The sequence below is a fragment of the Copadichromis virginalis genome, linkage group LG2 (genome assembly GCF_057382275.1).
Source record: "Copadichromis virginalis isolate Kocher_CV1m ecotype Utaka linkage group LG2, C_Virginalis_male_GT1.1, whole genome shotgun sequence".
Taxonomy (NCBI): Eukaryota; Metazoa; Chordata; class Actinopteri; order Cichliformes; family Cichlidae; genus Copadichromis; species Copadichromis virginalis.
This window is the reverse complement of record NC_140619.1, coordinates 29,797,110-29,823,857: the sequence shown is the minus strand read 5'-3', so window position 1 is coordinate 29,823,857 and position 26,748 is coordinate 29,797,110. Positions and strand designations below refer to the sequence as shown.

At 36.9% G+C, this 26,748-nt stretch overlaps 2 protein-coding genes across 2 annotated transcripts; both read left to right on the top strand.

Moving 5' to 3' along the window:
- Nucleotides 1–1,375, top strand: LOC146717583 (uncharacterized). The gene is made up of 2 exons (XM_085478470.1): nt 1–111; nt 836–1,375. Exons 1-2 carry the CDS (start codon nt 63–65, stop codon nt 1,099–1,101), a joined length of 315 nt encoding a protein of 104 aa, XP_085334596.1. The 5' UTR covers nt 1–62; the 3' UTR covers nt 1,102–1,375.
- A 21,142-nt stretch (nt 1,376–22,517) lies between these two features.
- On the top strand, nt 22,518–25,894 carry LOC146717582 (uncharacterized). Its single transcript, XM_085478223.1, has 6 exons — nt 22,518–22,696; nt 23,752–24,066; nt 24,235–24,492; nt 24,592–24,741; nt 24,870–24,983; nt 25,339–25,894. The coding sequence occupies exons 1-6, from the start codon at nt 22,648–22,650 to the stop codon at nt 25,512–25,514; spliced, it is 1,062 nt and encodes a 353-aa protein (XP_085334349.1). The 5' UTR covers nt 22,518–22,647; the 3' UTR covers nt 25,515–25,894.
- The last annotated feature ends 854 nt before the right edge of the window (nt 25,895–26,748 follow it).

The following is a 26,748-nucleotide window of genomic DNA, read 5'->3' as shown; positions in this document are numbered from 1 at the left end:
TTTTGAGTAAAAAACTTTGAAAGCTGCAGACTGTATCAACAAAGGCTGAACACTGAGCAGACATGGAAGCTGTAGCTGGACTGTTGTTGATGTTGTTCGGAGTTTCTCATGGTGAGCTACAAAACTTGCTTAATACCTAATCTTATAACAATGAGATGTTTTGCAGCCAAGAAATCTAGTACAGTCCATAAAATAAGTTTGGAACAAAAAGAACAACAACAAAAGACAAATTTTTCCAGCTTGCTTGGCCTGCTTTTCTTTAAACATTAATGTGCCATTCTGAGATCATTGAATATGCAGTAAACACATATAAGTAAATACAACTATGACAAATTACCTCATTAAACAACTGTTCTATTTCATACCAGACATTTTTACTTTTTTTCTTGTAGAAAAGTACAGGCTACTTAAAACATTTGATGATGGTGTGGTAAGGCAACATGCACAGCTGCAGAGTCTAAACGCTACAGCAGCCAAATACAATTCAGACATTTGTTTTGTCGTTTGGAAAATTGCAATTTTCCAGCTAGGTTTTGTAAATTTTCATCTTGATGAATATCTGCACAAGGAAACTAGAGCTGCTAACTTACCCCAAACTATGTTTCAGTCACAGACCTGTATAATACGTATCTGTTCACAAATAAAAGCTTTACATTAATGAACTTAAACTGACAATCGTCAGAAAATGTAACCACAGTCCTTCTGGCAGGGACTACAAACTAAAATCCACAAGTTCCCGTGGACAATTTTCAGATATATTTTTTGCTTTCCCAGTTATTCATTGGAGACCAAAATCCTGTCACGGTATCAGAATTGATCTGTGTGTTTCTCTCAGCTCCTGTGTCCTCTGTCCTGCTGGTCTCTGAGTGTCTGTCCCAGGGAGAGATGAGGGCGTCCTGCTCCTCTGAGGGAGGGGACAGTCCTCAGTACAGCTGGACTCTGGATGGACGCACACTGACAGATGCTGAGCTCCTTTCTGGAAATAATGAGACTAACATCATCACTCTGAAACAGCACGTCTCAGGACATCTGGTCTGCTCAGTCAGTAATAACGTCAGTGATGTCTTCAAAGAAGAGAGGATATCTACCTCTGGTGAGTGAGGTCTTTGTAAATAATATCTGATAATCACTCAGCAATTGATATGCTCACTTTGTATATCTTTAGCAAATTACGTGGGTTTCTTTGCTCATAGGCTTTATTTTCATTAACTGCACTTCAGTCATCAGGACACAGATATCAGAGTGTGTGCATAAAACTAATAACACTGTGTGTACTGAACCAGCAAAGAGTTCTGTGGGTAAGGAAAAAGAAACTGCCATCAGAGATGAATCATGATGGATTAGTAAGTGAAAACTAAGTAGATCCAATGAAATCAGTTTTTTCATCTTTTGTTGTCTTTTATCTTTGAAACATGCAATTTGTCATTGATTGGTGGTGGACTCTCAGCTCTGGTAATTTTCATGGCTGTGGGTGCAGTTATCATCTGCTCAGAGAAAAAGAAAAACGACAAACGCCTAAAACAAAACGGTAACAAACATCTTTTTTTTCTTTCTCCCATTACTCAGGTCGCTCTTTTTTGCATTTTTTAAGAAGATAAACAGAATAATTGAGCACTTTTAAATAGTTTTTTTTTTTATTCTTGCTAAGAGTTTATTGATATCTGTTATGTGTCAGTTAAATATGCAAGTATTGTTAACCAACTACCTTTAACACAAAGTGTTTGAAAGCAATTTTGCCCAGCTTTGTAAAGCTTAAAGCTCCCAAAAGAATGTTAAAAGTCATGTTTTATTTATTTATTTATCTATGTAAAATGCAAATCATTTTGCATCTTTGTGGTAAAACGAACTTTTTCCATACAGTGACATTTTTTGACTATTAGCAAACAGTTTCATAGAACATGAAAAATTCTTTAATCATTCACTGACTCTATTTGCTGCTCTGCAGAGAATGGAGATGGCCAAGAAGTCTATGCTAATGTTGGTGTTGTGGCAGGTGAAGCAAAGGGAGAAAATAGCAGAGCTGGAGTTAATCAAGTTTTCAAAATGAACTTGCCAGACTGAAACAACAGGAGATGGTTTTGTTTATGCTAACATCCAAAATATGCACGATAATTTAAGCGGTCACTACTTTTATATAGACTGCATCACCCAAAGTCCATGGACGGAGGAGGTGATGCCAAGATGCCTAGAGGTCTTTCAGTTAATGTGATTTCCCATCGTACAAATATAAACCATCAAGGATCATGCTTATTGATTTATTAATTTATCTTATTTTCACTGTATTGTGCAAAATGGTTCTGTTGTTAGGGAACCTCTGCATTTACTGTTACACTACTACTGTGACTGTTTTCCACACTATTTTTAAATAATTACATTTAAAATCATTACACTTTGTAAAAAATTCAGTGCAGAAAAGGTTTTGGTCATTGATAAAAGATCTGAATGCCCACAGCTGACTTTTCAGTTACAGAAGAAGAGAACACGTTATATTAAAGTTTTGTAGTTGTATTTTTTCTTTGATATCTGCATAATAAATTTTACAGTCGAAACAAAAATAATTTCCTAACTTATTTAAGTACGGTTGTGGTGGGTTGTGGTAAGTGGTGTCACTGCAGGAGAGGGAGCACCTGAACAGCATCCGCAATCACCCTTCACCAGCTTAAAGTCTGTGTTATAACTGTTGTCATTGCTGTTGGTGGTGATGTGTGTGGCTGGCAGCTGTAGAGCTGCAGCCATGTGTTTGTGACAGCAACCGTGAGAGAGTAAAAGTGTCAATAAAGTATGCTGAAAAGCATGTTCATGTATGAATCATCAAATCTGCTGTGGTATGTTTACAACAGTTTAGTTCAAATTTATGTAACATTACTTCATAATGTATGTCATCTCAAGAAACATTACACAATAAAACCTGCCAGCATCATATATTTGAATCTCAGACTGTGTTGATTTTTTATCATAGAGATCACAATAACAATATTGATTATATTCTGTCATTTAGGGAAGTTACGTGATCTGCATCTTGTCAACTTAATTGTATTTTCAATTAGCTCAGAGCCAGTTTACCACAGAACCCTTTAGGTAAGAAGATCTTTGACACTGTATTACAAGCTCAGTCTCAATTCAAATATCATCAAAATACAAAAACTCAGAATAAGATTTATGCAGCTTAACTCTGCTTCTACAGTCATGTTGAAGCTGAAGATGAAAAACTAGATACAAAGAAACTGTCAGCATGGTTAGAGTGGTGTAGTCTCTCCTTTTTTCTGCTTGTCATCAGAAAACATCTGTGGCATATTTACATATAAAAATTAAACTGTTAACCTGATCTAGGGCATATAGATTTTAGGAATTAATGTGTAAATAGTGTTCTTAAAGAGAACTTTATAAAAATGTCACAAAGTAAAATGGCCTGTATTTGTATAGCGCTTTACTTGGTCCCTAAGGACCCCAAAGCGCTTTACACGTTCAGTCATCCACCCATTCACACACTGGTGATGGCAAGCTACAATGCAGCCACAGCCGCCTTGGGGCGCACCGACAGAGAGGCTGCCAGACACTGGCGCCACCAGACCCTCTGACCACCACCAGTAGGCAACAGGTGAAGTGTCTTGCCCAAAGACATACGACCAAGACTGTCTGAGCCGCGGCTCGAACCGGCAACCTTCCGGTTACAAGACGAACTCCCAACTCTTGAACCACGATCGCAACAAAGTAGATAACGCTTCTTTCTCTACCAAAGATGTTATGTGAAAATACAGGCTTTCATATATTTTCCTTACGTACAGCTACACTGTAATATTTGTTCATTTGTAGAATATATCAAATAATATACTCTGGACTGAAAATCTTTATTGAATCTCTCCCTCGTTCTCTCTGGCTCTTTTTAGTGAAATTCTAGCAGCTTAATATCAGATATGACCACCATTATTCTTCAACACAGTATGAACTCTGTTAAGTAAATCTTCTTGTAATTTCTTTAAGTAGCTTTCAGGAATAGTTATCCAGGGTTCTTCAAGGACATTCGACGCTCTTCTTTGAAAGTTGGCTGTGATTTCTGCTGTTCTTTCAAGATGATCCTACACTGCTTAAATAATGGTGAGTTGCAAGTTTTGGGGAGGCCAAACCATGACTGTCCAGTCCTGGGTCAGTAACCCAGAGTTTGGATTTATTTTATTATTATTATTATTAATCTGTGACTTCATGGTTTATGATTACTAGTGTTTTGGTTTCTGTTTAAGCACTCTAGTCTTTCTTTGCTCTGGTAATTCTAGTTTTTTAAGTTTTGTTCTGGTGCCCCCATGTTTAGTCTATGTTTAGTTCTGTCCTCCTGTTTGTCTTGTTCCCCAGTCAGTAGTGTCTCATGTCACTCCTGTCCCTGTACTCAGTGTTCTCTCTGTTCAGTATCTAGTGTGGGTCTCTGTGTCTGTCATGTACTTCCTGTTTTATTTTGACTGTTCTGCTCTATGTTCAGCCTCTGTTCCCCGTCTGGTCTGTGTAATTAGTACCAGCTGTGTTTCCCTTCTCTCCCATTTCTTGATTAGTTAGATTACTCCGTCCATCCCAGTTTATATGTTCTGTTTCCCTGTTTTGACACCCAAGTTTGTACAGCACAATAAAGCTGCCTTGTATTATTGGGAATAAAGAGAGCTCAGTTTTTATCATATTAAGAAAAACTGTTTTGTTTCTCCTAGTGAATACTTTGAATTGATCCTTTAACATCTGGTATCTAAATATTTCTGAGCTGCTGCCCGTCAGTTCAAGGTCCACAGTTACTCCGGAAGGAAGCAAAACAAAAACAAAAAGAATTTAAATATTTATTTAAAACAAACATATTTTTTCTGGATCTGTTTGTATCAGTTGAAGTAAATAAATTATATGCAAAATTTATATAAGTCTGTGAGTAAAACACAGAGATCTGACAACAACACTAAAGAACATCTAAATATTAGTTTAATTGAACTTACCTAATTAGCTTATCCTAATAATGCGATGCATTGTGTTTGTTACTTAAGATGATGTGACGGAAAGGAAAAAGTAAGTGATAAGAACTGCGGACATGACCAGACTTACTCTGTGACCTGCCTTTGTTTAATTTCTGTTTGCTCGATGGGGAAGTTCACACACGAATCCCACAGGCAGGTTAGGGTTGGGGTGGCTGGTGCCAGTCACAAATCTGGATAAATGGTGAACGTTGCATCATGTCAAATATGGTAATATGTCAAACACATATCACTTGTGTCAGGGGCCGTGTTAACAGCAACCTGTAACAGAACAGTAACAAATATCTTAGAGGTGAAGTATGTGCAGAAACAACAGCAGTGTGTGAAAATGTTGAGAATGATTAATGTGTTACTGATTTCAGAACTGTATTAAGAGTGGTGAGAATAACATTTCTGCTGTGAGAATTGTGCAAATGCAATCAATAAAAACTGTAATATCAATTTAGTTAAGCTGTTACACACACTTCAAACCTACCTGACCCCTGTGAGGATGCCACCTACAAATATGTCACTGCAATAATTCAGAACAAATAATCTGGCAAAACTTAATAAGTGTAATTTCCAAATTTCAGATTGATGACAGAATATGGGAAAGCATTGTTTTTATGATATTCCTGTAAACATCAGTGCAAAAATGCTTTGAAGCTGTATAATTCTTAATCACTGGAGGGCGCCATTATCTAAAAATTGAGCTGATTCCATTATGAATTCAGTGTTCAGGTTTTAAAATCAAATGTTACATTTCAAACCCAGTTTGGCTTAACTATGTTTTTGTCGAGTGAGTCAGGGGTGACAGAAGAATAGCAAGAAGAGTGAGACATGCTATGATTTATGGTTTGGATCTGGATGTTAAGATCTTCAATGGTAGTAACCCGAATGTACAAGACTCAAAATAAGTATATCAGAGGGAACAGCTCAGGTTGAGGATTTTGGAGACAAAGTTAGAGAAGCAAGTCTGAGAGGGTTTAGACATGTGGTGAGGTTTTTAAATACTGGAGAGGTGTAATCGAGGGTGCTGAATATCGAGCTGCCAGGCAGGAGGAAAACAGAAAGCCTGCAGAAGTTGATAATCTACCGTGGTGACCTCTAGAGGGAGCAAACAAAAGAAGATGAAAAAGCTGTGGTTTTCCTGATCTGCCCAGGCAACTAATATATAATATCAGAGATTATATTTCAATCTCCACACACATATTCTGCTTTGGATTTCTTCTTTCAGCATCTATTTTCCTCAAAATACTGTATCATATACAGTTGTAATAGTTTGAACGCACCCACATTGCCTAAACTATTTTTATTAAAAATTAAAAGCAAAAAAATAAAACATCAAAAGGCATTGTGTACCCTGTGCTCATCAGACATAAACAATCACAAAGAAAGAACAATACAGTATCCACATCTGAACCAAAGAGTAAAACAGTGAAATGTGGATTATTAAATATTAGGTCTCTCTCCTCCAAGTCTCTGTTAGTACATGACTTAATAATTGATCAACAAATTGATTTACTCTGCCTTACAGAAACCTGGTTGCAGCAGGATGATTATGTTAGTTTAAATGAATCAACACCCCCGAGCCATTCTAACTACCAGAAATCTCGAAGCACAGGCCGAGGGGGCGGTGTGGCAGCAATTTTTCACACCAGCCTATTAATTAATGAAAGACCAAGACAGACTTTTAATTCATTTGAAAGCCTGATGCTTAACATTGTCCACCCCAGCTGTGAAACTCAGAAACCAGTCTTACTTGTTATCATCTATCGTCCACCTGGGCCTTACACAGAGTTTCTGTCTGATTTCTCAGACTTTATATCTAATTTAGTTCTGAGCTCAGATAAAATAATTATTGTGGGTGATTTTAACATCCATGTAGATGCTAAAAATGACAGCCTCAACATGGCATTTAATCTGTTATTAGACTCAATTGGTTTCTCTCAAAATGTAAAAGAACCCACCCACCACTTTAATCACACCCTAGATCTTGTTTTAACATATGGCATCGAACCTGAACATTTAACAGTGTTTCCTGAAAACCCTCTCCTGTCTGATCATTTCCTGATAACATTTACTTTTACAATAATTGATTACACAGCGGTGAAGAGTAGACTTTATCAAAGTAGATGTCTTTCTGAAAGCACTGTAACTAAGTTTAAGAATATAATCCACCCACTGTTATCATCTCCAATGCCCTGTACCAACACAGAGCAAAGCAGCTATCTGAACGCTACCCCAACAGAGGTCGATTATCTTGTTAATAATTTCACCTCCTCACTACGTACGACTCTGGATACTGTAGCTCCTGTGAAAACTAAGGCCTCAAATCAGAAGTACCTGACTCCGTGGTATAATTCTGAAACACGTACCCTAAAGCAGATGACTCGTAATCTGGAGAGGAAATGGCGTGTCACAAATCTAGAGGATCATCATTTAGCCTGGAGAAATAGTTTGCTGCTTTATAAGAAAGCCCTCCGCAAAGCCAGAACATCTTACTATTCATCACTGATTGAAGAAAATAAGAACAACCCTAGGTTTCTCTTCAGCACTGTAGCCAGGCTGACAAAAAGTCAGAGCTCTTTTGAGCCAACCATCCCTTTAACATTAACTAGTAATGACTTCATGAACTTCTTCACAAATAAAATTTTTATCATTAGAGAAAAAATTACCAATAATCATCCCACAGATGTAATATTATCTACAGCTACTCTTAGTACCATTGATATTAAGTTAGACTCTTTTTCTCCAATTGATCTTTCTGAGTTAACTTCAATAATTACTTCCTCCAAACCATCAACGTGTCTTTTAGACCCCATTCCTACAAAACTGCTCAAAGAAGTCCTGCCATTAATTAATTCTTCGATCTTAAATATGATCAACCTATCTCTAATAATCGGCTATGTACCACAGGCCTTCAAGCTGGCTGTAGTTAAACCTTTACTCAAAAAGCCATCTCTAGACCCAGCAGTCTTAGCTAATTATAGGCCAATCTCCAACCTTCCTTTCATATCAAAAATCCTTGAAAGAGTAGTTGTCAAACAGCTAACAGATCATCTGCAGAGGAATGGTTTATTTGAAGAGTTTCAGTCAGGTTTCAGAGCTCAGCACAGCACAGAAACAGCTTTAGTGAAGGTTACAAATGATCTTCTTATGGCCTCTGACAGTGGACTCATCTCTGTGCTTGTCCTGCTAGACCTCAGTGCAGCGTTCGATACTGTTGATCATAATATCCTATTAGAGCGATTAGAACATGCTGTAGGTATTACAAGTACTGCGCTGCAGTGGTTTGTATCATATCTATCTAATAGACTCCAATTCGTGCATGTAAATGGAGAGTCCTCTTCACACACTGAGGTTAATTATGGAGTTCCACAGGGTTCAGTGCTAGGACCAATTCTGTTTACATTATACATGCTTCCCTTAGGCAGTATCATTAGAAGACATAGCATACATTTTCACTGCTATGCAGATGACACCCAGCTCTATCTGTCCATGAAGCCAGATAACACACACCAATTAGTTAAACTGCAGGAATGTCTTAAAGACATAAAGACCTGGATGGCCGCTAACTTTCTGCTTCTTAATTCAGATAAAACTGAGGTTATTGTACTCGGCCCTGAAAATCTTAGAAATATGGTATCTAATCAGATTCTTACTCTGGATGGCATTACCTTGGCCTCCAGTAACGCGGTGAGGAACCTTGGAGTCATTTTTGACCAGGACATGTCCTTCAACGCACATATTAAACAAATATGTAAGACTGCTTTCTTCCATTTGCGCAACATCTCTAAAATTAGAAATATCCTGTCTCAGAGTGACGCTGAAAAACTAGTTCATGCATTTATTACTTCCAGGCTGGACTACTGTAATTCATTATTATCAGGATGTCCAAAAAACTCACTGAAAAGCCTTCAGCTAATCCAAAATGCTGCAGCAAGAGTCCTGACAGGGACTAGAAAGAGAGAGCATATTTCTCCTGTTTTGGCTTCCCTTCATTGGCTTCCTGTTAAATCCAGAATTGAATTCAAAATCCTGCTCCTCACATACAAGGTCTTAAATAATCAGGCCCCATCTTATCTTAATGACCTTGTAGTACCATATCACCCTATTAGAGCGCTCCGCTCTCGCTCTGCAGGCCTACTTGTTGTTCCTAGAGTATTTAAAAGTAGAATGGGAGGCAGAGCCTTCAGTTTTCAGGCCCCTCTTCTGTGGAACCAGCTTCCAGTTTGGATTCGGGAGACAGACACTATCTCTACTTTTAAGATTAGGCTTAAAACTTTCCTTTTTTCTAAAGCATACAGTTAGGGCTGGACCAGGTGACCCTGAATCCTCCCTTTGTTATGCTGCAATAGATGTAGGCTGCCGGGGGATTCCCATGATGCATTGAGTTTTTCCTTTCCAGTCACCTTTCTCACTCACTATGTATTAATAGACCTCTCTGCATTGAATCATATCTGTTATTAACCTCTGTCTCTCTTCCACAGCATGTCTTTATCCTGTCTTCCTTCTCTCACCCCAACCGGTCGCAGCAGATGGCCGCCCCTCCCTGAGCCTGGTTCTGCCGGAGGTTTCTTCCTGTTAAAAGGGAGTTTTTCCTTCCCACTGTCGCCAAAGTGCTTGCTCATAGGGGGTCATATGATTGTTGGGTTTTTCTCTGTATCTATGAAGCGCCTTGAGGCGACTTTTGTTGTGATTTGGCGCTATATAAATAAAATTGAATTGAATTGAATTGAATCAGTCTACATTTTAAACATAGACATAAACATAGAGCAGGAGCACAATATAACCAAGAAGAGTTATTGAGAGGCTCTGTGTAATAAAAGCTACATGCATATTTGTGGTTTGAATGGTGACACTTTTTTTGTGTTTCACTTCTTTCTGTGTGCAGTGATGGTAACAGTTGCTGTGCAATGACATTGATGTCTCTTTTTATGGCGAAACCTAACATGAGACCTCGACACACAGAAATTTGGTACATTTCAAAACCACTGAAAAACACAACAATCATTAATGCCTGTGAAAGTGTTTCAAGGTTTGACAGGTAAAAATAATTGACTGTTTTTCATTAAATTGGTAGGCAGCTTCTTTCTTTTGTCTCTCTTTGCAGCTCTATTGTAGTCACATCCTGCCTGGTCAGTGTTCCCACGTTCTTCCACCAACAGGAAACATGGTCAGTGTAGGTTGTGCCTTTTTACATCTTGGTAAAGTAGAAGAGTTTGTCTGAAAGCTGCCTGCTGAATAGGCTGAATGGAGAAGAAACACAGAAGCTGTGTTTGTGTAGGTGATGCTGATATCATATTATTATTTTATATTACTGATGATGCTATTATTGCATCATATCTGTGGTGAGCTGTATTTAATTGTTTGAAATATGCAGCAGCTGGGGTAATAAGTGTTGTCACTGAATCGATGATAATATTATCTTTAGTGTTCTGCAGCTTAAAGGTTGAGCTACACTTATGATAAATTTATACAAAAATAAAATTCATTATAAGTTTTCCTTGGATTTAAAGTTGCCTGGATATTAAATGAAAGCTCTCTTTGCTACAATCTCCACTGATGTTTGTGGATGATTACTATTTACACTTATCACATGTAAGGAATCACTCGGACAGCTGAAAACTGTACCAGCACGCATTGAACAGTGAGAAAAGATGGAAGCTGTGCTTGGATTGATGATTGTTCTACTGGGAGTTGCTCAGGGTGAGTTTTTCAGCTTTTGAGATGCAACACTTTTATAATGTAAAAATCTTATATATCAACAGTGTGTTTTGAAGCCATGGCATGTGTTAGTACATTTGACTACTTGAAAACAGCCAAAGGATCTCTTGTCTTTTATTTGTTTATAAGTTCAGCTTATTTACAGTATGCACTTAAGGTAAAAACAAGCAGTGCTGAGTTATAGTCATGTTGGCAAATACAGATTTCCAACATGACTAATGTGTTCATCAGTTACAGTAGCGGTATGATGCAGTAGTGTTGAGTGATATATTTTTTAAAGTTTTTAACTGGAAAAAATATAGCTGCAGATAAATGGAGAAATTCTTTACTTTGTGCATTCATTTTTAGAATTTAGGCAGTTTTTGTTCATCCTTGCTGCACAAAACCAACTTCTTCTTCAACTTCTTCTTCTTGTAGTTTTTGTGGTTGAAATGGAATTACCTCATAATGGAATCTTTTTACCTATTTTCTTTTTCCCACATCTAAGGATGTTTACTTTTCCAACTAAATGTTAAAACTTTAAATTAAAATTTCGTAAGGTACAAAAAGTAGCTTGGTTTATTCAAAATTTTATTGCCATGATTTCGTAATTGTAGTTGTCATAGGTGACATATTATACACTGTTTACTTACCAAATTGCTTTAGTAGTACTCTATTTTCTGCACTATAAGGCACATTTAGAATGCTTACATTTTCTCAAAAATCAGCAGTGCGCTTTATAATCCGGTGCACCTCATGTATGAATTCTGGTTGTGCTTACTGACCTCGAACCAATTTTATGTGATAAACCGTGCTCAAAAATCTGTCAAAAAGATTTTTAGTACGACTTTGGTAAGCTACGAAGCCGCACTGCTGTCGGAGCATTATGGATAACATAGTCAGGAGCCTCACGGAGTCTGTTCAGGTCCTAAAGATAAATGAACACTGGGCCATCACTGGGAGTTAAAAACCTTCTAAATGCTTTCATCTTTAATATAATGATCAGCATTGCTGCTTTACCAGGTGTAACAATTAAGTTCAAAATCGAGGCATCCATGAAAACAGAATTTATTAAATTTAATGGAGTTAGAAGTTAGCAGGGAGTTAGCTCGCTAGTTTCCACCTAAACAGGATATACCATGTTCTGACTGAAAGATTTCGTAAACAAATTAAGACGTACAGCTCTGCTATCACTTCCGACATAAATGAAGAGAGAAACTAAACAGCAGTGACGTTTGTAATGTACAGAGATGGGCAGTAACTTCCAGTCAGAGAATGTTGCATATAATTAAATTTTTGCTAGATGCATAAAGTTAAAAGATTAAAACTAACAAAACAAGTTTTAAAAAGAGACTTTTCCATTTGGTTACATTTTGTATGATGGATTATGTAGAAAAAGTAGAATTGGGCTGAAAGATCTATCGCTTTATCACCTATTCAGGTTGTAAATTGTGTTTTTAAAAAGTAACTAAGTAATTAATTACTTTTGAAAATAAGTAATCAGTAAAGTAATGGGATTACTTTTGGGGGGAAGTAATCAGTAATTAGCTACTGATTACTTTTTTCAAGTAACTTGACCAACACTGGTAATGTACACTATATAAATGGTGTATATAGACAAAGGCATCTCTTAATATTTGAATTCAGGTGTTTTCGGTTACATTGCTGCAGGCATATTAAATCAAGCACCATACAGCCCACTTTTACAAACATTTGTGAAATAATGCAAAGCTTTAAAGGACTCCATGAATTGATCAAATAATGAAATAATACAATAAATCAAAATTCAAAGTATAAAACTAGGGACAAAAATTTTATAAAAAATAAAATGAATTGCAAATAGCAGTAGTAAAAAGACGAAACATAGCTATCAAGTTGAAGCCTTCAATTTGACACTATTATAAACTCATATTGTGTTTGTCTCATATGATTCTAATTACAGATGTAGGCCTGTCGCTGGTATTATTACATAGAGTAATGATGTGAAACCTTTCAAGTATAAAACTAGGGACTGCTCTCACTTCCAACATAGATGAAGACAGAAAACTAAACAGCAGTGACTTTTGTAGGGTTACTAAAGTTGGGCTGGTTGGTATATAATGATTTGCTACATGATCGCTAGTGACACAGCTATGTTAGCACAACATAAACACAGTGAAGCTAGAGGACGAATGCTAACTTTTTTCCACTCAATAAAAGTTAACGTGAGGGTTCCCGATGGTATTCGGACAAATGCAATCGCATGGCAGGATGCTATAAACAGACCAAACTTCAGTCAGGAGAACAACTGAGATAACCCATCCACAATAAAGGTTAGTCATTAATATACTGCAACAACACAGGAATAGAGCAGCTGAAAGAAGATTCAACATTCATGAATCAATGGTACGGAAATGGAAGAAGCAAGAAGAATGAGTTGAGCAAAATTGACTTATCTGACGCTTATCTGCCTTATGTATGAAAACAGACCCGTTCGGGGACAGTGCACCTTATAATCCAGTGTGCCTTATGATCTGAAAATATGGTATATTTAGTCGTTAAGATATCTCTAAATTTTGGACTTTACTACTGTAACGTTGCAAGTTTGTTGCAAAGTTTGTAGTGACCATGTTTGCAGTGACCGTGTACTGGTGCCTCTATTACCTGTGACATATAAGACACAATGCCAGGTATAATACCTTGTTTTTACACGTTATAACCAATTAACCCACTGTGAGTGAAATATTCAGAATTATTTTTTAATTGCTTCAGTGCTGCTTAATATCTTTTTTATTGTTGTTGTTTTTTTTACAAAAATATTTTTTGAATTTGCAGGTGTGGAAACTTACTGTGATGGCAAACAGGATGGAGCTCAGTGTTATGGAGCTTTGGGAGGAGCTGTGGACATCCAGCTGATGGACAGCACCTCAGAATTACCTAGATACCAATTATTAAAGAATTCTTTAAAAATATTAGATGTGAAAAATAATCAGGTTAATATGATAGGAAACAGGTCTACCATTATTCCCAGTAATGGAACATTTAGGCTCAATAACCTGAGCAGCAATGACAGTGGTAATTATAGCCTTAAGACCTTTGATTCAGATGGAAAATCATCAGGCCAGCGGACTTTCAAGTTGATCTTTCAAGGTAATTTTTTCCATTTCAAGAAATGACTACAATTATTATATATAGTGCTTAACAAATGTATAAAAACATCAAACATTTTAAACTTTATAGATAAATACTTTATAGTGTTTAAAATATAATTTGGATTAAAGGGCTAATAAATATTGGTGCATGAAAAATCATAGAAACATAAAAAATATATTTGCTAATCATCAATAATGTTTATTTAAGGCAGGTGTGGTATAAACGTTGCATTAGATGGTAGCCTAATAAATGTGTTAAGCCCTGTAAATGTAACATTATTTTGGGTAATCTACATAACATATCATCTTATATAATATATCTCATATTCTGTGTGGTATAGATGGTCCTTTACTTTACAACATAAACAGCTTGAGGCAACTGTTGTTGTGATTTGTTGCTATTAATAAAATTAGATTAGATTAGACTGAATTTGAATATTTAATTGAAAATTCTAAATTTAACTGTATTTTGTGGCTACAATTCTCTTCCTTATATACTATTAAGAATGAACAGTTCTGACATATAATATCAAAACTCATCTGTGTGTGTTTCTCTCAGCTCCTGTGTCCTCTGTCCTGCTGGTCTCTGAGTGTCTGTCCCAGGGAGAGATGAGGGTGTCCTGCTCCTCTGAGGGAGGGGACAGTCCTCAGTACAGCTGGAGTCTGGATGGACGCACACTGACAGATGCTGAGCTCCTTTCTGGAAATAATAAGAGTAACAACATTATTCTGAAACAGCACGTCTCAGGACATCTGGTCTGCTCAGTGAGAAATCATGTCAATAGTGTCTCCAAAGAACAAAGGATATGCACTTGTGGTGAGTAAGAACATGATGCAAAAATATCTTAAGAGTTATGAGTTTTACATTTGTTATAAATTATTGAAACAGCAAATGAATTCCTCAGGATTCATATTCATTAACTGCACTTTATCTGATGGGACACACATTACAAAGTGGGTGCTTGCAACCAAAAATACCCTGTGTATTAAACCAACAATGGGCCCTATAAAAGTCTCTGACACTCCTCTAGGTAAGGAATCAATCCTCTAGTAGTATCACTTACTCCAATGGTAACTCAGTTATACATAAGTGAACCTGGTCAAAGCTCTAATTTAATGTGATATTTGTGTCTCTGAACAGATAACTCCTTACTTTTATGTGGTTTGAGAGCAGTGATGGGAATTCTCTTATTAATTGGGATTTTCATCTACTTTGCTTGGAAGAAAAAGAAAACTGAAAAAGCTGAAGTCTCTGCTGTCCCACAAATGATGGACTATCCAGACAACTCTGTTCTGATGGTTGAAATGAGAAGTTCTACTTCTTGCAATGTGTAGTGTCAACTTTGATCTACTGACATTTCACATCTCTGTGCGTGTGAAAATAACACTTAGATGACACGTATCTCTTGTTTTTATTCACTAATCATGTTTTACATTTACACAGCTTACACTGAATTACCATGAGAAGGTCTGAGTATCTTATGCATTTGTATTCTGTGGAAACTAATATAACAAATGTTGTAACTATAAGTAGAGTAGTCTTTTAATCTGAGACATTTTTTGGCCTAAAATCAAATACATATTACATAATTGCAAATAGAAATAATCAACCCACCAGAAACTACTGTTTGTACTAAACTGAATTTGAGCACTGTTGCAAGTGGTTGAAATCAACATCACTGATTCATACTGTGTACTTTTCTTTTGTTATTGCTACACTGTAACAATATATTTGCAGGACAGGTTTATTTATTGCTGCGTTTTCTTGCTTACCTTGTGTATCTGTCTGGTTCTGCCTTTTCTGTGTTTCCTTAACTTTCTGTCTTTGTGTCAAGCTCATATGTCATAGTCTAGGTATTAATGTTAGTCATTTCCTGTTTTAATTTGCCATCCCTTGTGCTTTGTGTTCTGTTTTGTTTCTCTTATTTCATTAGCCTGGGATAAGTGTCTGTACTCCCACCTCTTGCCTGTTCCCTCATCTTCCTATATGTTCATGTATGGCCTCAGTCTCATTTAGTTTCATGTTCTGTTCTTCCTCTAGACAGTGTGCCTCTTGCTGTGTGTTCTGCTGTTCATGTGTCCTACCAAGTAAACCTAGTTCATTAGTTCCTGTTTCTACCTTGATTGAATTATTCTATTCTGTATTTTAGTTTTTGTTCATTTAGCAATAAAGCTGTTTTGAGTTTAACTTCTGTCTTTGCGTCCTAACCTTCCTGCTACACAGCCAGTGACATGTGACACAGGAAGCATGATGTTTAGAGTGTGAAACAATAGCACAGTGTGACTGTCCATATCTTATCAAGATGTACAGTTTCAGAGCTTCTGCTTATAAGCAGATATGTCCACTTGCTTAGCCAAGTTTTGTTAAATTCAACCAGCAATTTTGTAAACAAAACATCTCAAAACCTTTGTTTTTAAATGGATACATGGACTGATACTGTGATGAGGTCAGAAACTGCAATAGATTTCAAACTTGTAGATGACTACTGTAAAACTGTTAACTATTAAATAGGTCAGTCCAAGAAAGCGTTGATGATAAAGAGTATTCTTATTGTTACAGCAAGTGTAAAATACCCTAAAAAACCTTTTATTGTCAAGAGCTGTTTATTTTGGGTTCCTCTAATACATTTAGGGCCTTTGAGGTAGTGCAATAAAAACTACATTCAATAAAATCACTTTAAACAGAATATGGTCAGACAAAGCTTTAAATGGCCAAAAAAAACCCCAATGAAAGCAGCATTATTTATATGTGTCAATGGAAGGAGCCATTATGTGAGATATTTACAATAGTTGTCTTGGTGTTATGCCTCCAATGTTCAGGTCTTAAAATGAAACGAGAAGCACTCAGAGTGTGCAAACCTCTACTAAGGCATTTACTTTGAAAGGAATAGTATTGTACTCAATTTGTTTACATTTATTCCTTTAAATGTTTTTGAAAAGTTTGTAGTACAATAAAATGGAATAGAGTAGACCGTTTTTGTCATTGTACATGTACAACCTAATTGCGGGTGCCCCACGCCACCTGTACAGGAATAAAATGAAGATAAGATGAAGAGAACGTGGTAATGGAGGATTTTTAGTGACTTATCAACCACAGCACATTCACCATTGGAGGTTTCACAAGCAACAAGATGAGTAATGAGAAACCTAAGCCAACTCCACCCTTTCTTGCATAGCCTAGGTGTGGGGGGTCTGGGTGGAGGCACAGGAGAGACACATAGCTACTCTCAGCTCATGCTTGAAGGTGACAGTTTGTGGCAATAATGTTCACTCTGTTGGGTTGTCAGGACAAGTGCACAGCAAAATCTCCAGTGTTAAATTAACACTAGAGAGTGTCTATATGGGTCCACACCTCTGAGTGTTAAATACATCACTGTTGAGTGTTAAATTAACACTTTTGACAGTGTTATATGTTTAAAAGTAACCTAGTCAATTTTGAAGATTAACAATGGCTAACACTGAGCAGTGCTGATTTTCTAACACTGGAATATTTCTAACATTTTGAGTTATTACTTTTAAAATATTTTAACTCAGCTACTAACTCAGTTACTTTTTTGAAGAAGTAACTAGTAACTAATGCCACAACAACCATGCCACGTTCACAGCCACAAAATCAGCTTTCTTACGTATTTGAATGCTCAGTTTGAACTTCAGCAGGTAATCGTGATCATGTCTACTGTCGTGTTGGTTGGTTAGATTTGTGTTAACTGGAAGAAACCAGCAGAATAAGGCTTAGAGAGGGGTGGCCATCTGCCGCAACCAGTTGAGGGCGAGCAGATGAAGACAGGACAAAAACACACTGTAGAAGAGAGCCAGAGATTAACAATAACTAATAATTAAATGCAGATTGGTGTAGAAACACATTGTGGAATAATGTCTGGAGTGGTGGAGATATGCTCTGGAGAGAATAAGAGTGAAATTCAGTAGAAACAAGACATAATACATGTGTGTGGATGTCAGGGAGATGGGTGAAAAGGTAAAAATGCAACAAGAAAAGGTAGTGATAGTGGATGAATTTAAATAACAAAAAATCAAAGCAACAGACAATGCATTAGAGAGGTAAGGAAGAGAGTGGTGGCAGGTTAAACTGGGTGGAGATGAGTGTCTGGGCTGATATGTTACAGAAGAATAGTAGCATAAGTGAAAGGGAAGCTTTATGAGATTATAGTGAGACCTGCTATGATGCATGGTTTGAAGAGTGTGCTGTTGTCAAAAAAACAAGAGACAGAGCAAATTTAATGTTTTATCTCCTTTTTCTTACTTTAGTCTGGCTTCCTTCATATATATATATATATATATATATATATATATATATATATATATATATATATATATATATTTATCTTCATCAGTACAGACTTATAATATATGGGAAGAGCACAATACAATCAATACGAATAATAGCTCGATTATGTAACAGCTACATGTGTACTTGTGGTTTTGTATGGTGACTATTAATGCTGATTGACTTCATTTTATTCATTATTAGAATCTACTTGCATGCACATAACCTTAACACACAAAACTTCAGCAACACAACGATCGTGAATGTCTGTGAATGTGTTCTGAGGTTTGAAGTATTCTATTTTTTAAATGTATTAAACAATATATATATATGGCTTTATTATACAGCGTATTTTTGTCATTTCTGTGTTCAATTAGCTTCAAACTGGATATAAATCAGTTGTAAATATTAAAAGTACTTTTGAGAATTGGGTTTCTCTGACATACATCTTGCCTGGTCTGAGTTCACACATTTTTATTTGAAGCCGGTCACCAACAGGAAACCAGTTGTGCCTCTATGCACACAGTGTGCAAAGAGGCCTGCTTGCATTTATCCTGTGCTGTTTGCATCTTGGTAAAGTAGAGGAGTTTATCTGAAAGCTGCTGGCTAAGTTGACAGAAAGTGAACAGAGAGGAAAGAACTTAAAGAAGTCCAGACGCTTTTCTTTCCAAGCTCCTTAGACTACGATGACCTGGATGACTGAGAACCTTCACAGACAAACAGAGAGGAAACACGAAGCTACATTTGGACTGCGGGTGGTGCTATTAGGAGTTTCTTATGTTTAGCTCTGTTTAATTATTTAAAATATGCAATAGCTCTGTTATCAAGTACAGTCACTGAGTAGCTTTTAATAACATCCTTTGTGTTAAGTTCTGCAACTTAAAGCTTCACCTATGCTTGTAAAACTTTACACAAAAAATAATTCATTGTAATTCTTGGTACATTTTGATGTACCACTGACTGTAACTATAATTGTGGCTGATGTAGCTGCTGTATGATGAGGCTAATTAATATTTATACTTTGACAGCTACTGAATGTGTCAATAGACTCTGTGAGAAGCAAAGTTGGGTGATTTTGACACCATCTATTGATATCATGTTACTGTAATCACATTGCAATTTTCATTACACTGTTATGACCCCTCATTTGTCTGTGAAGTCTAGGGGGCACAAGGGTGTAACACACAAGGGCAACAGCACAAGCCATACATAAGCCCATAAACGATGAGTCAAAGATTTATTTTACAATTTTACAAACAACTATTTACAATTAACTTAAGTAGGAGGAGAAAAGGAAGCAAATTCATCTTCAGGGTCTCCAAGGACAAAACAACAAACAAAAAATCCTCCTGGAAAGAAACGAACACACTAAACTCTAAAGTGAAACAAAAAAACACAAACAAAGAAAAACAAAACAGCAGAAAAGGTTTGCATGAATAAAAATAGTGAAGGAACCATTACTATCTACTGGCACGGATATCAGTGAAACTGAGACAGGGAAAGTGGATTCAGAAGGTTTGTCTTTTAGATGGGAATTTTGGGGGATCTTCCCTAAAGTCACTGGAACAGTTTCAGCATGTTAGTATAACACAGGCGTGTCTGCTTCCACCGTGCAGGTGTGTGGAGAGTCTGGTGTAATTTATGCTGCTTTTAACTTAACCCTGACCTGCAAATTTTGCTGAAAACAACTCTGTGTGGGTACCAACACTAGCACTTGTCAGCAGGTTGAAAAAAAAAAAAAAACACTGAACAGTTTTCCTATCATAGAGCGTTTTTATGTTACTTTGAGAAAAGAAGAGGCTCGGAACTGTGTGACAACATCAAGGACAAACACTTTTAGCAGCCCTCACACATTATGTCCAAACAGCAGCTCAGCAGGGATAAAACTGAGAGATATCTGCTTAGCCTTGTGAGCAGCAAACAGCAGGAAAGCAAGACCTTTACCCCAGTGTCTCTCAGTCTCAAGGCAGTATTTGTGCATCATGATCTTTAAAGTTTGATGCCAGATGTTTGTTTGAGGCTAGAGATTTTATTTTCGAAATACCTAAAGATTGCAGATCCACACAATCAACAATTACACACTCTAAAGACTCACCAACTGCAGAATGATAGGAACAGGTTGCACAAAGTGGTCACACTTACCAGCAATTTGACAAGTGCTACAGGTTTAGCTACATCAGTTTTAAGACCCAGCCAGAAAAACTGTTCCCAGCACTCAGCCAATGATGGAGGATGCGGTCATGTTTTTTTAACTTCTAAATGATCAGACTGTGAATGTTCATGGGCTAGCTGCAACACACCTTGGCTGTACCCCTTGGGAACTACCATCTGCCATACCACACCCTAGTCCTCATCTTGATTTTCCTGCTTTAACTTAGGCCCATTTGTGCATAAACAGGTCATCTTTCAAGAAGATGCCTTTTTTCTCACTTGTTGTTTCTGTTACTTTTATAAAATATTTAGCAAGTGTAGCATCAGCTTTCTTGGCTTTCCTCGGGGATCCATTGACATAAGTAATTAATGGAAGACTTACAGATGTAGCATTAACTGTGTTCTGATCACAGGCTGTGGACTCTGAAGGGCTGACTGGGGATAATTTATCCTCTGTCAGGTAAAGAGAGAAGCCCTTAACTTTTCTCTGACAGTGTTAGTGAGCTCACTGTGTGTTTCTAATTTTAGAGATAACTTAGATAACTGCTTGAAGAAAGCGTGAATAAATTAGTGCACTAATTGTGGTCTACCAAGTGATGCACAGCACTTCAGAAATATCTAGACACCAAATAAATACATTTGCTCTAAGTTTTTTTCACTTTTTTTCCAAGTGACCATGATAACATGAGAAACTTAAGTTAGCTTGAGAACAGGAACATTACAGTGAAAAAGCATGCTTAGAAAAGTGTGAATAGCACAGTGTGGCTGCACATATTTTATCACCTTGTACAATATGTGTACTTCCTTTGCATTGCTGTGAACCAGGGGTGTCAAACTCAAATACACAGTGGGCCAAAGTTCAAAACTGGAACAAAGTCGCGGGCTAACGTTAATATTTATTGAAATATATTTATTCCTCCAGATATAAGAATGAATCTTTTCTTATGGACTCAAACACATTTTGCTAAAAACTGAATATGGAACAAGCAAAGCTTAATACTAAACAATATATATATTAGCTGTATAATACCAGTAGGCCAGCTCTGATAATAATTTGGTATTGCTTCGCGGGCCAAATGTAATTTTCAGTATCTTCAGTAACAAAACATCGTGAAACTCGAGTCTTTAACTAAACAGAATGACATTGTGATAGGATCCGACACTGATTGTAATACATCTCAGTGCATCTGACCACTGTGAAGCCATCATATACAAACAGGTCAGTACAAGACGTCAACATAAGAGAGCTGACAAAATGTTAACCCTTTAAAAACTGAGCCATGAGATAAGTGCCAGAAAATTCTAAATGTTTGAAAGTTGAGAGTTTCAATTGCTTAAAAGTGTATTGTGCAATTTATTTAGGGCTTTCACAGGAAAAAAAATCACACAGATGATATAGAATTTTAGAAAAAACTAAAAAAAAACCTGTATGTATCAAATATGATATACTAGACAATAAGGGGTTCTCAGATTGATTACAGAATAATATCAATGTTATTATTATCACTATGTTAACCAGTGTAAAAATGCCCAAATATAATTTAGCATGGACAGAGGGCATGGACAAAAGAAAGAAAAAAGAATCTCACATAACTAATTGTTGTCAGTGTTCATGGAAACAAAGGTGTAACTAGGCAATGAAAAGTTTGAAGCAGTATTATTATTCTGTTCCAGGAGAGAGTGCCATTATATGAAAGAACAGTTATTCCTCCAATGTTCAGGTTTTAAAATGAAATCATAAGAACTGAAATCCAACTTCATTGCAGTTGTTACAGTATATGGGTGACGTATTTTGGTGGATTATACGTCTTGTTAAGATTTGTACAGTTATACTTCACATGCTAAAAATCTGAAATGACCCCTTGTTCAGCTTTAAAGATGAATGAATGAACCATTATTTAATTTCAAGAATACATTTTAGAACTGTATATTTTATTCAGTAATCTTAGATTTTAAACATGGAGTTAACTGCTATACTGCACAGTGTGTGTAAACACAAAATGTGCTGGTTGACCTGTTTGTCACGGGTTAGACATGTTTTTTTTTTACAGTGTTTATAGATGAATAGATTATTTTTTATGGGCCAATTTATATTTTAGGCATGCTCAAAACATCACTTAGTAATAAATAATAAATGCTTCCCCTCCCTTCCTCGCAATCCATCACACATGAATCTTTTTTCTTGAAAGCTAAAAGAGGAAGGAAAACCGACACCACTTCCTTTTATCCCCTCAGTGCATGAATATACAAGTACAACTTCAAAACCGGACGCCAACGTTTTCACTCGCCTCTGAGGCTGCTTACTAACAATTTGGAGTCCGTTCAGAGCACCACACCCACCTTTGTTTTTGATGGAAAAGCTGCTGACTTGATCAACACAGGCTGAACAGACATGGAAGCTGCAGTTGGACTGTTGCTGGTGTTGCTTGGAGTCTCTCATGGTGAGTAACTTATTTTTGTCATGTCGTCTCTACTTATTAATTTCATAATCAATAATATGTTTCCTGCCATGATTAAAAAGGAGAGAGAGAGAAGAAAGAGCTATATTTAGCTAAAGATATTTTGTTCAACATATGTTGAACACAAACTATAGATCCTGTCGTACTATCGATCCAATACCAATAACAGTGCTGGTATCAATACTATTGATATTTGTGACAAAACATACTAATTTGAGTGCCCTGTTAACGAAGGCTATACCTTCATTAACAGGCCATATAGGCTATAGCAATAAAAATGAAGTAAGACTATGATGGTATAACAATAAGGCAACATATTTCATCAACAAAACCCTAAAGCTACAGCAGCTAAATCATGCGAAAATGCAGTGTGAATGCCGTGTAGTGGAATCTGAAAACAGCAGAAGAAGGAGAGCCATCTGTTGAAAAAAGGTGTAGAAGCTGAACTCTGCTTTATTTGAAAGACTATACTGAAGAGTGTCAAGAAATCAGCCCATTTTGCTGACAGGAACCACATTATCAGTGTGATCACCAGTTTTGCTTGCCGGGCTGAGCCATGTTTTAGCTCGGTGAGATGAGCAGCCGTTCTCAGACCAGACCATGGGACAGATGCTGCACATCTTCCCTGCTTACATGTAATCTGCTTTCTTGACACTCTTCAGTGTAGTCTTTCAAATAAAGCAGAGTTCAGCTTCTATACCTGTTTTCAACAGATAGCTCTCCTTCTTCTGCTGTTTTCAGATTCCACTACACGGCATTCACACTACATTTTCGCAGGAAGTGCAACTTTTTCTAGTTGTATAATTTGAATTTGTAATTTTCTAGTTTTAGTTTGTAACTGTTCATCAGCACAGGGAAAATAGTGCTGCTAGCTGAACCTTAACTGTGATTCACAGACCTGTATAATGTTCATCTGTGACAGACAGTGGGCACAAAACCGTCATTTTTGGTTTAGGTAGACATTTGCAGATTTTGCCAAACTCAAATTTGTAACTTAAAAACAAACAAACCAACTGTGTATCCTTTTTTGTTTGCAGGTGTGGAAACTCACTGTGATGGCAGATGGGATGGAGCTCAGTGTTATGGACCTTTGGGAGGAACTGTGAAAATCCAGCTGATGGACAACACTTCAGAAATTAATAAATACAATTTGTTAAAAAATACATTAAAAATATTAAATGTAAGAAATAATAAGGTTACTTCTAATTCTATAAGAGTGGATCTTTTTCCCAGTAGAGGAACATTTAGGATCAATAACCTGAGCAGCTCAGACAGTGGTAATTATACCCTTCAAACCTTTGACTCAGATGGAAGATCATCAGGCGGGTGGACTTTACAGTTGTTCATTCAAGGTAAATGTTGGGAAATTAAGCCATTAATAGATTTTTGGTAATCCATATAATACATCTCACAAAATTTCAGATACATGTGTTTTTTGCGTTCCCTGTTTTTCATTAGAGACTATAAAGAATGACCAAATACTATTTTAAAAAACTGATCTGTGTGTGTGTTTCTCTCAGCTCCTGTGTCCTCTGTGGTGCTGCTCTCTGAGTGTCTGTCCCAGGGAGAGATGAGGGTGTCCTGCTCCTCTGAGGGAGGGGACAGTCCTCAGTACAGCTGGACTCTGGATGGACGCACACTGACAGATGCTGAGCTCCTTTCTGGAAATAATGAGACTAACATCATCACTCTGAAACAGCACGTGTCAGGACATCTGGTCTGCTCAGTCAGTAATAATGTCAGTAATGTCTCCAAAGAGGAGAGAATATCGACCTGTGGTGAGTGAGAATATAAATAATCTGATATATATATGATAATTACTAATTCATTAATTAATACAGTAACTTTGCATGAATTATGTGTTTTATTGCTCATAGGCTTTATTTTCATTAACTGTACTTCAGTCAATGGGACACAGATATCACGGTGGGTGTATAAAGCTAATAACACCCTGTGTACTCCACCAAAACAGACTTCTGTGGGTAAGGATTATGGAACTACCATCAGTGATGAGCCATGGTACATTAGTAAGTAAAAAGTAACTTCAGATCCATTGATGTAATTTTCTCCTTTGCTCATTCTCTGTCTTGATAAAAAACCAACATGTTTTCTGATTCAACCTGCTATCTGTTTGTGCCTTTTATTTTTGAAACAGGAAATTTGCCACTGATCGGTAGTGTTCTCTCAGCGCTGGTAATTTTCTTGGTTGTTGGTGTAGTAGTCATATGTGCTTTGAGGAAAAAGCAAAACAGCAAACCTACAAAAAAGGGTACACTTTATTTCATCACTTATTTTGCTCAGATTGCTTTTTTGTTTTTTAGGATATACGGAATAGTAAGCTTTTTAAATACATTTTTGATTTCTTGTCAAGAGTTTATTGATAACTCTGTCATATATCAGTTAAATATGCAGATACTGCTATCCTGCTACAATTAACACAAAAACCTGTGAAACAGCTCTGTCTAAACAAAGCAAAATCCACAAACTATAAACTCTAAAGCTCGCTAAAGAACCCATGTCATATTTTGTGTGACTCATTTTATGTTATCTACTGTCTTTGTATTCCTTTAATCATTCACTTATTTTAATACTATATTTGAACCATCCCTTTTGCTACTTTGCAGAGGAAGAAGATGACCAGGAAGTCTTTGCTGATGTCAAGTTTGTCAAAAGGCAGGCAAACCAAGCTGAGAAAAAAGCTGCTGTGGAGTACGGCCAAGTAAAGTCTGCAAAGCGACCTCGGAGGCCTGAACCAGCAGGAACTGATTGTGTGTATGCTAACGTCCATAAAGTCAGGTGAAGAAGTGCTCAGTGCTTTTGGACAGACAGCTCCACTGAAAGTAGCTGGAGTGAGGAGCTGATGTTAAGATGCCTAAAGGTCCTTCATTTAATGTAAATTCCCCGTATAAAATACAAACCATAGCTTATAAGGTTTAATGTATTGGACTATTTAACTGTCACTTTTGTAATATATCAGGTCATTAACACAACTATTGTTACATGACCTCTTGATTTAATTACAAACACTGAGTGTTTTCTGCATCTGTACTCTGTGGAAGCCTTTGACTAGTTCTTCACTTGGTAAAGGTTCGACCAACATGTAAATGGAAACATGATAAAGAGAAAGCATTTTAACATTTATGAAAATATGACTGTAAATAAAGCGTCTTTTGTACCACACTTGTTATGTGAACAAAAATGTAGCTTTTCATATATTTTGGTTTTTGCACAGATACACTATAACAGTGTAATTGTAGAATATAAATGGGATATACCCCTGAGAGTGAGTACATAGTAGTGGTGGACAAGCAGAAGAGAAAGACTGTAGTGACAGACGTGGCTATACCAAGTGATAGCAACATCTGGAAGAAGGAACACAAGAAGCTTGAGAAATACCTAGGGGTGAGAGGGAAGCTAGAGAAGATTTGGAAGGTTAGGCCAGCAGTGGTCCCAGTGGTAATCAAAACACTTGAGGCTGTGACTCCCAAAATGGGCAAGCAGCTCAGAGATTCCATGAACAACATCCGAGATCTGTGTCCAGAAGAGCACAGTCCCAGGAACAACAAAGATCAGATCATCAAACAAATTTAAATAAAAGACAATGATAAGACAAATAAACAGAAAATGGGAGGATAAAATCCAAACCTACATAGCCCTGTGTGAAAAACTTGTGGGACATTTAGAGACCTATTAAGATCTATTAAGATGGTGGTTTATAGCAGTTGACACATGGCTGTGGGTATTAGGGTGTGGAGTCCGCTTGCCTGATATGTGTCCACTTGAACAAAAGCTTTTAGTGATATATTCACCACTAGCTGTCCTTCTCAGGTTATTGATCCTAATTATTGCATTAGTGGGACCACAAACCTGTTTCTGTGTTATAAAGTAGAACCTTATTCTTTTTTCCAGTGAGTACTTTTGATTGATCGTTTAACAGCTAGAATCTAAATATGCTATCTAAATAAAGTGTTATCCATCACTTAAATTGCCACAGATCACCCCAAAGCTTCATAGTGCACCCTGCCTTCACAAAA

Excerpts from the sequence above, each read along its gene's own strand:
- LOC146717583 (XM_085478470.1), top strand. The coding sequence starts at position 63 with ATGGAAGCTGTAGCTGGACTGTTGTTGATGTTGTTCGGAGTTTCTCAT. Across the intron at positions 112-835 it reads GTTGTTCGGAGTTTCTCATG|CTCCTGTGTCCTCTGTCCTG; the intron begins GTGAGCTACAAA and ends TGTTTCTCTCAG.
- LOC146717582 (XM_085478223.1), top strand. The coding sequence starts at position 22,648 with ATGGAAGCTGCAGTTGGACTGTTGCTGGTGTTGCTTGGAGTCTCTCAT. Across the intron at positions 24,067-24,234 it reads TTTACAGTTGTTCATTCAAG|CTCCTGTGTCCTCTGTGGTG; the intron begins GTAAATGTTGGG and ends TGTTTCTCTCAG. Across the intron at positions 24,493-24,591 it reads GGAGAGAATATCGACCTGTG|GCTTTATTTTCATTAACTGT; the intron begins GTGAGTGAGAAT and ends TATTGCTCATAG.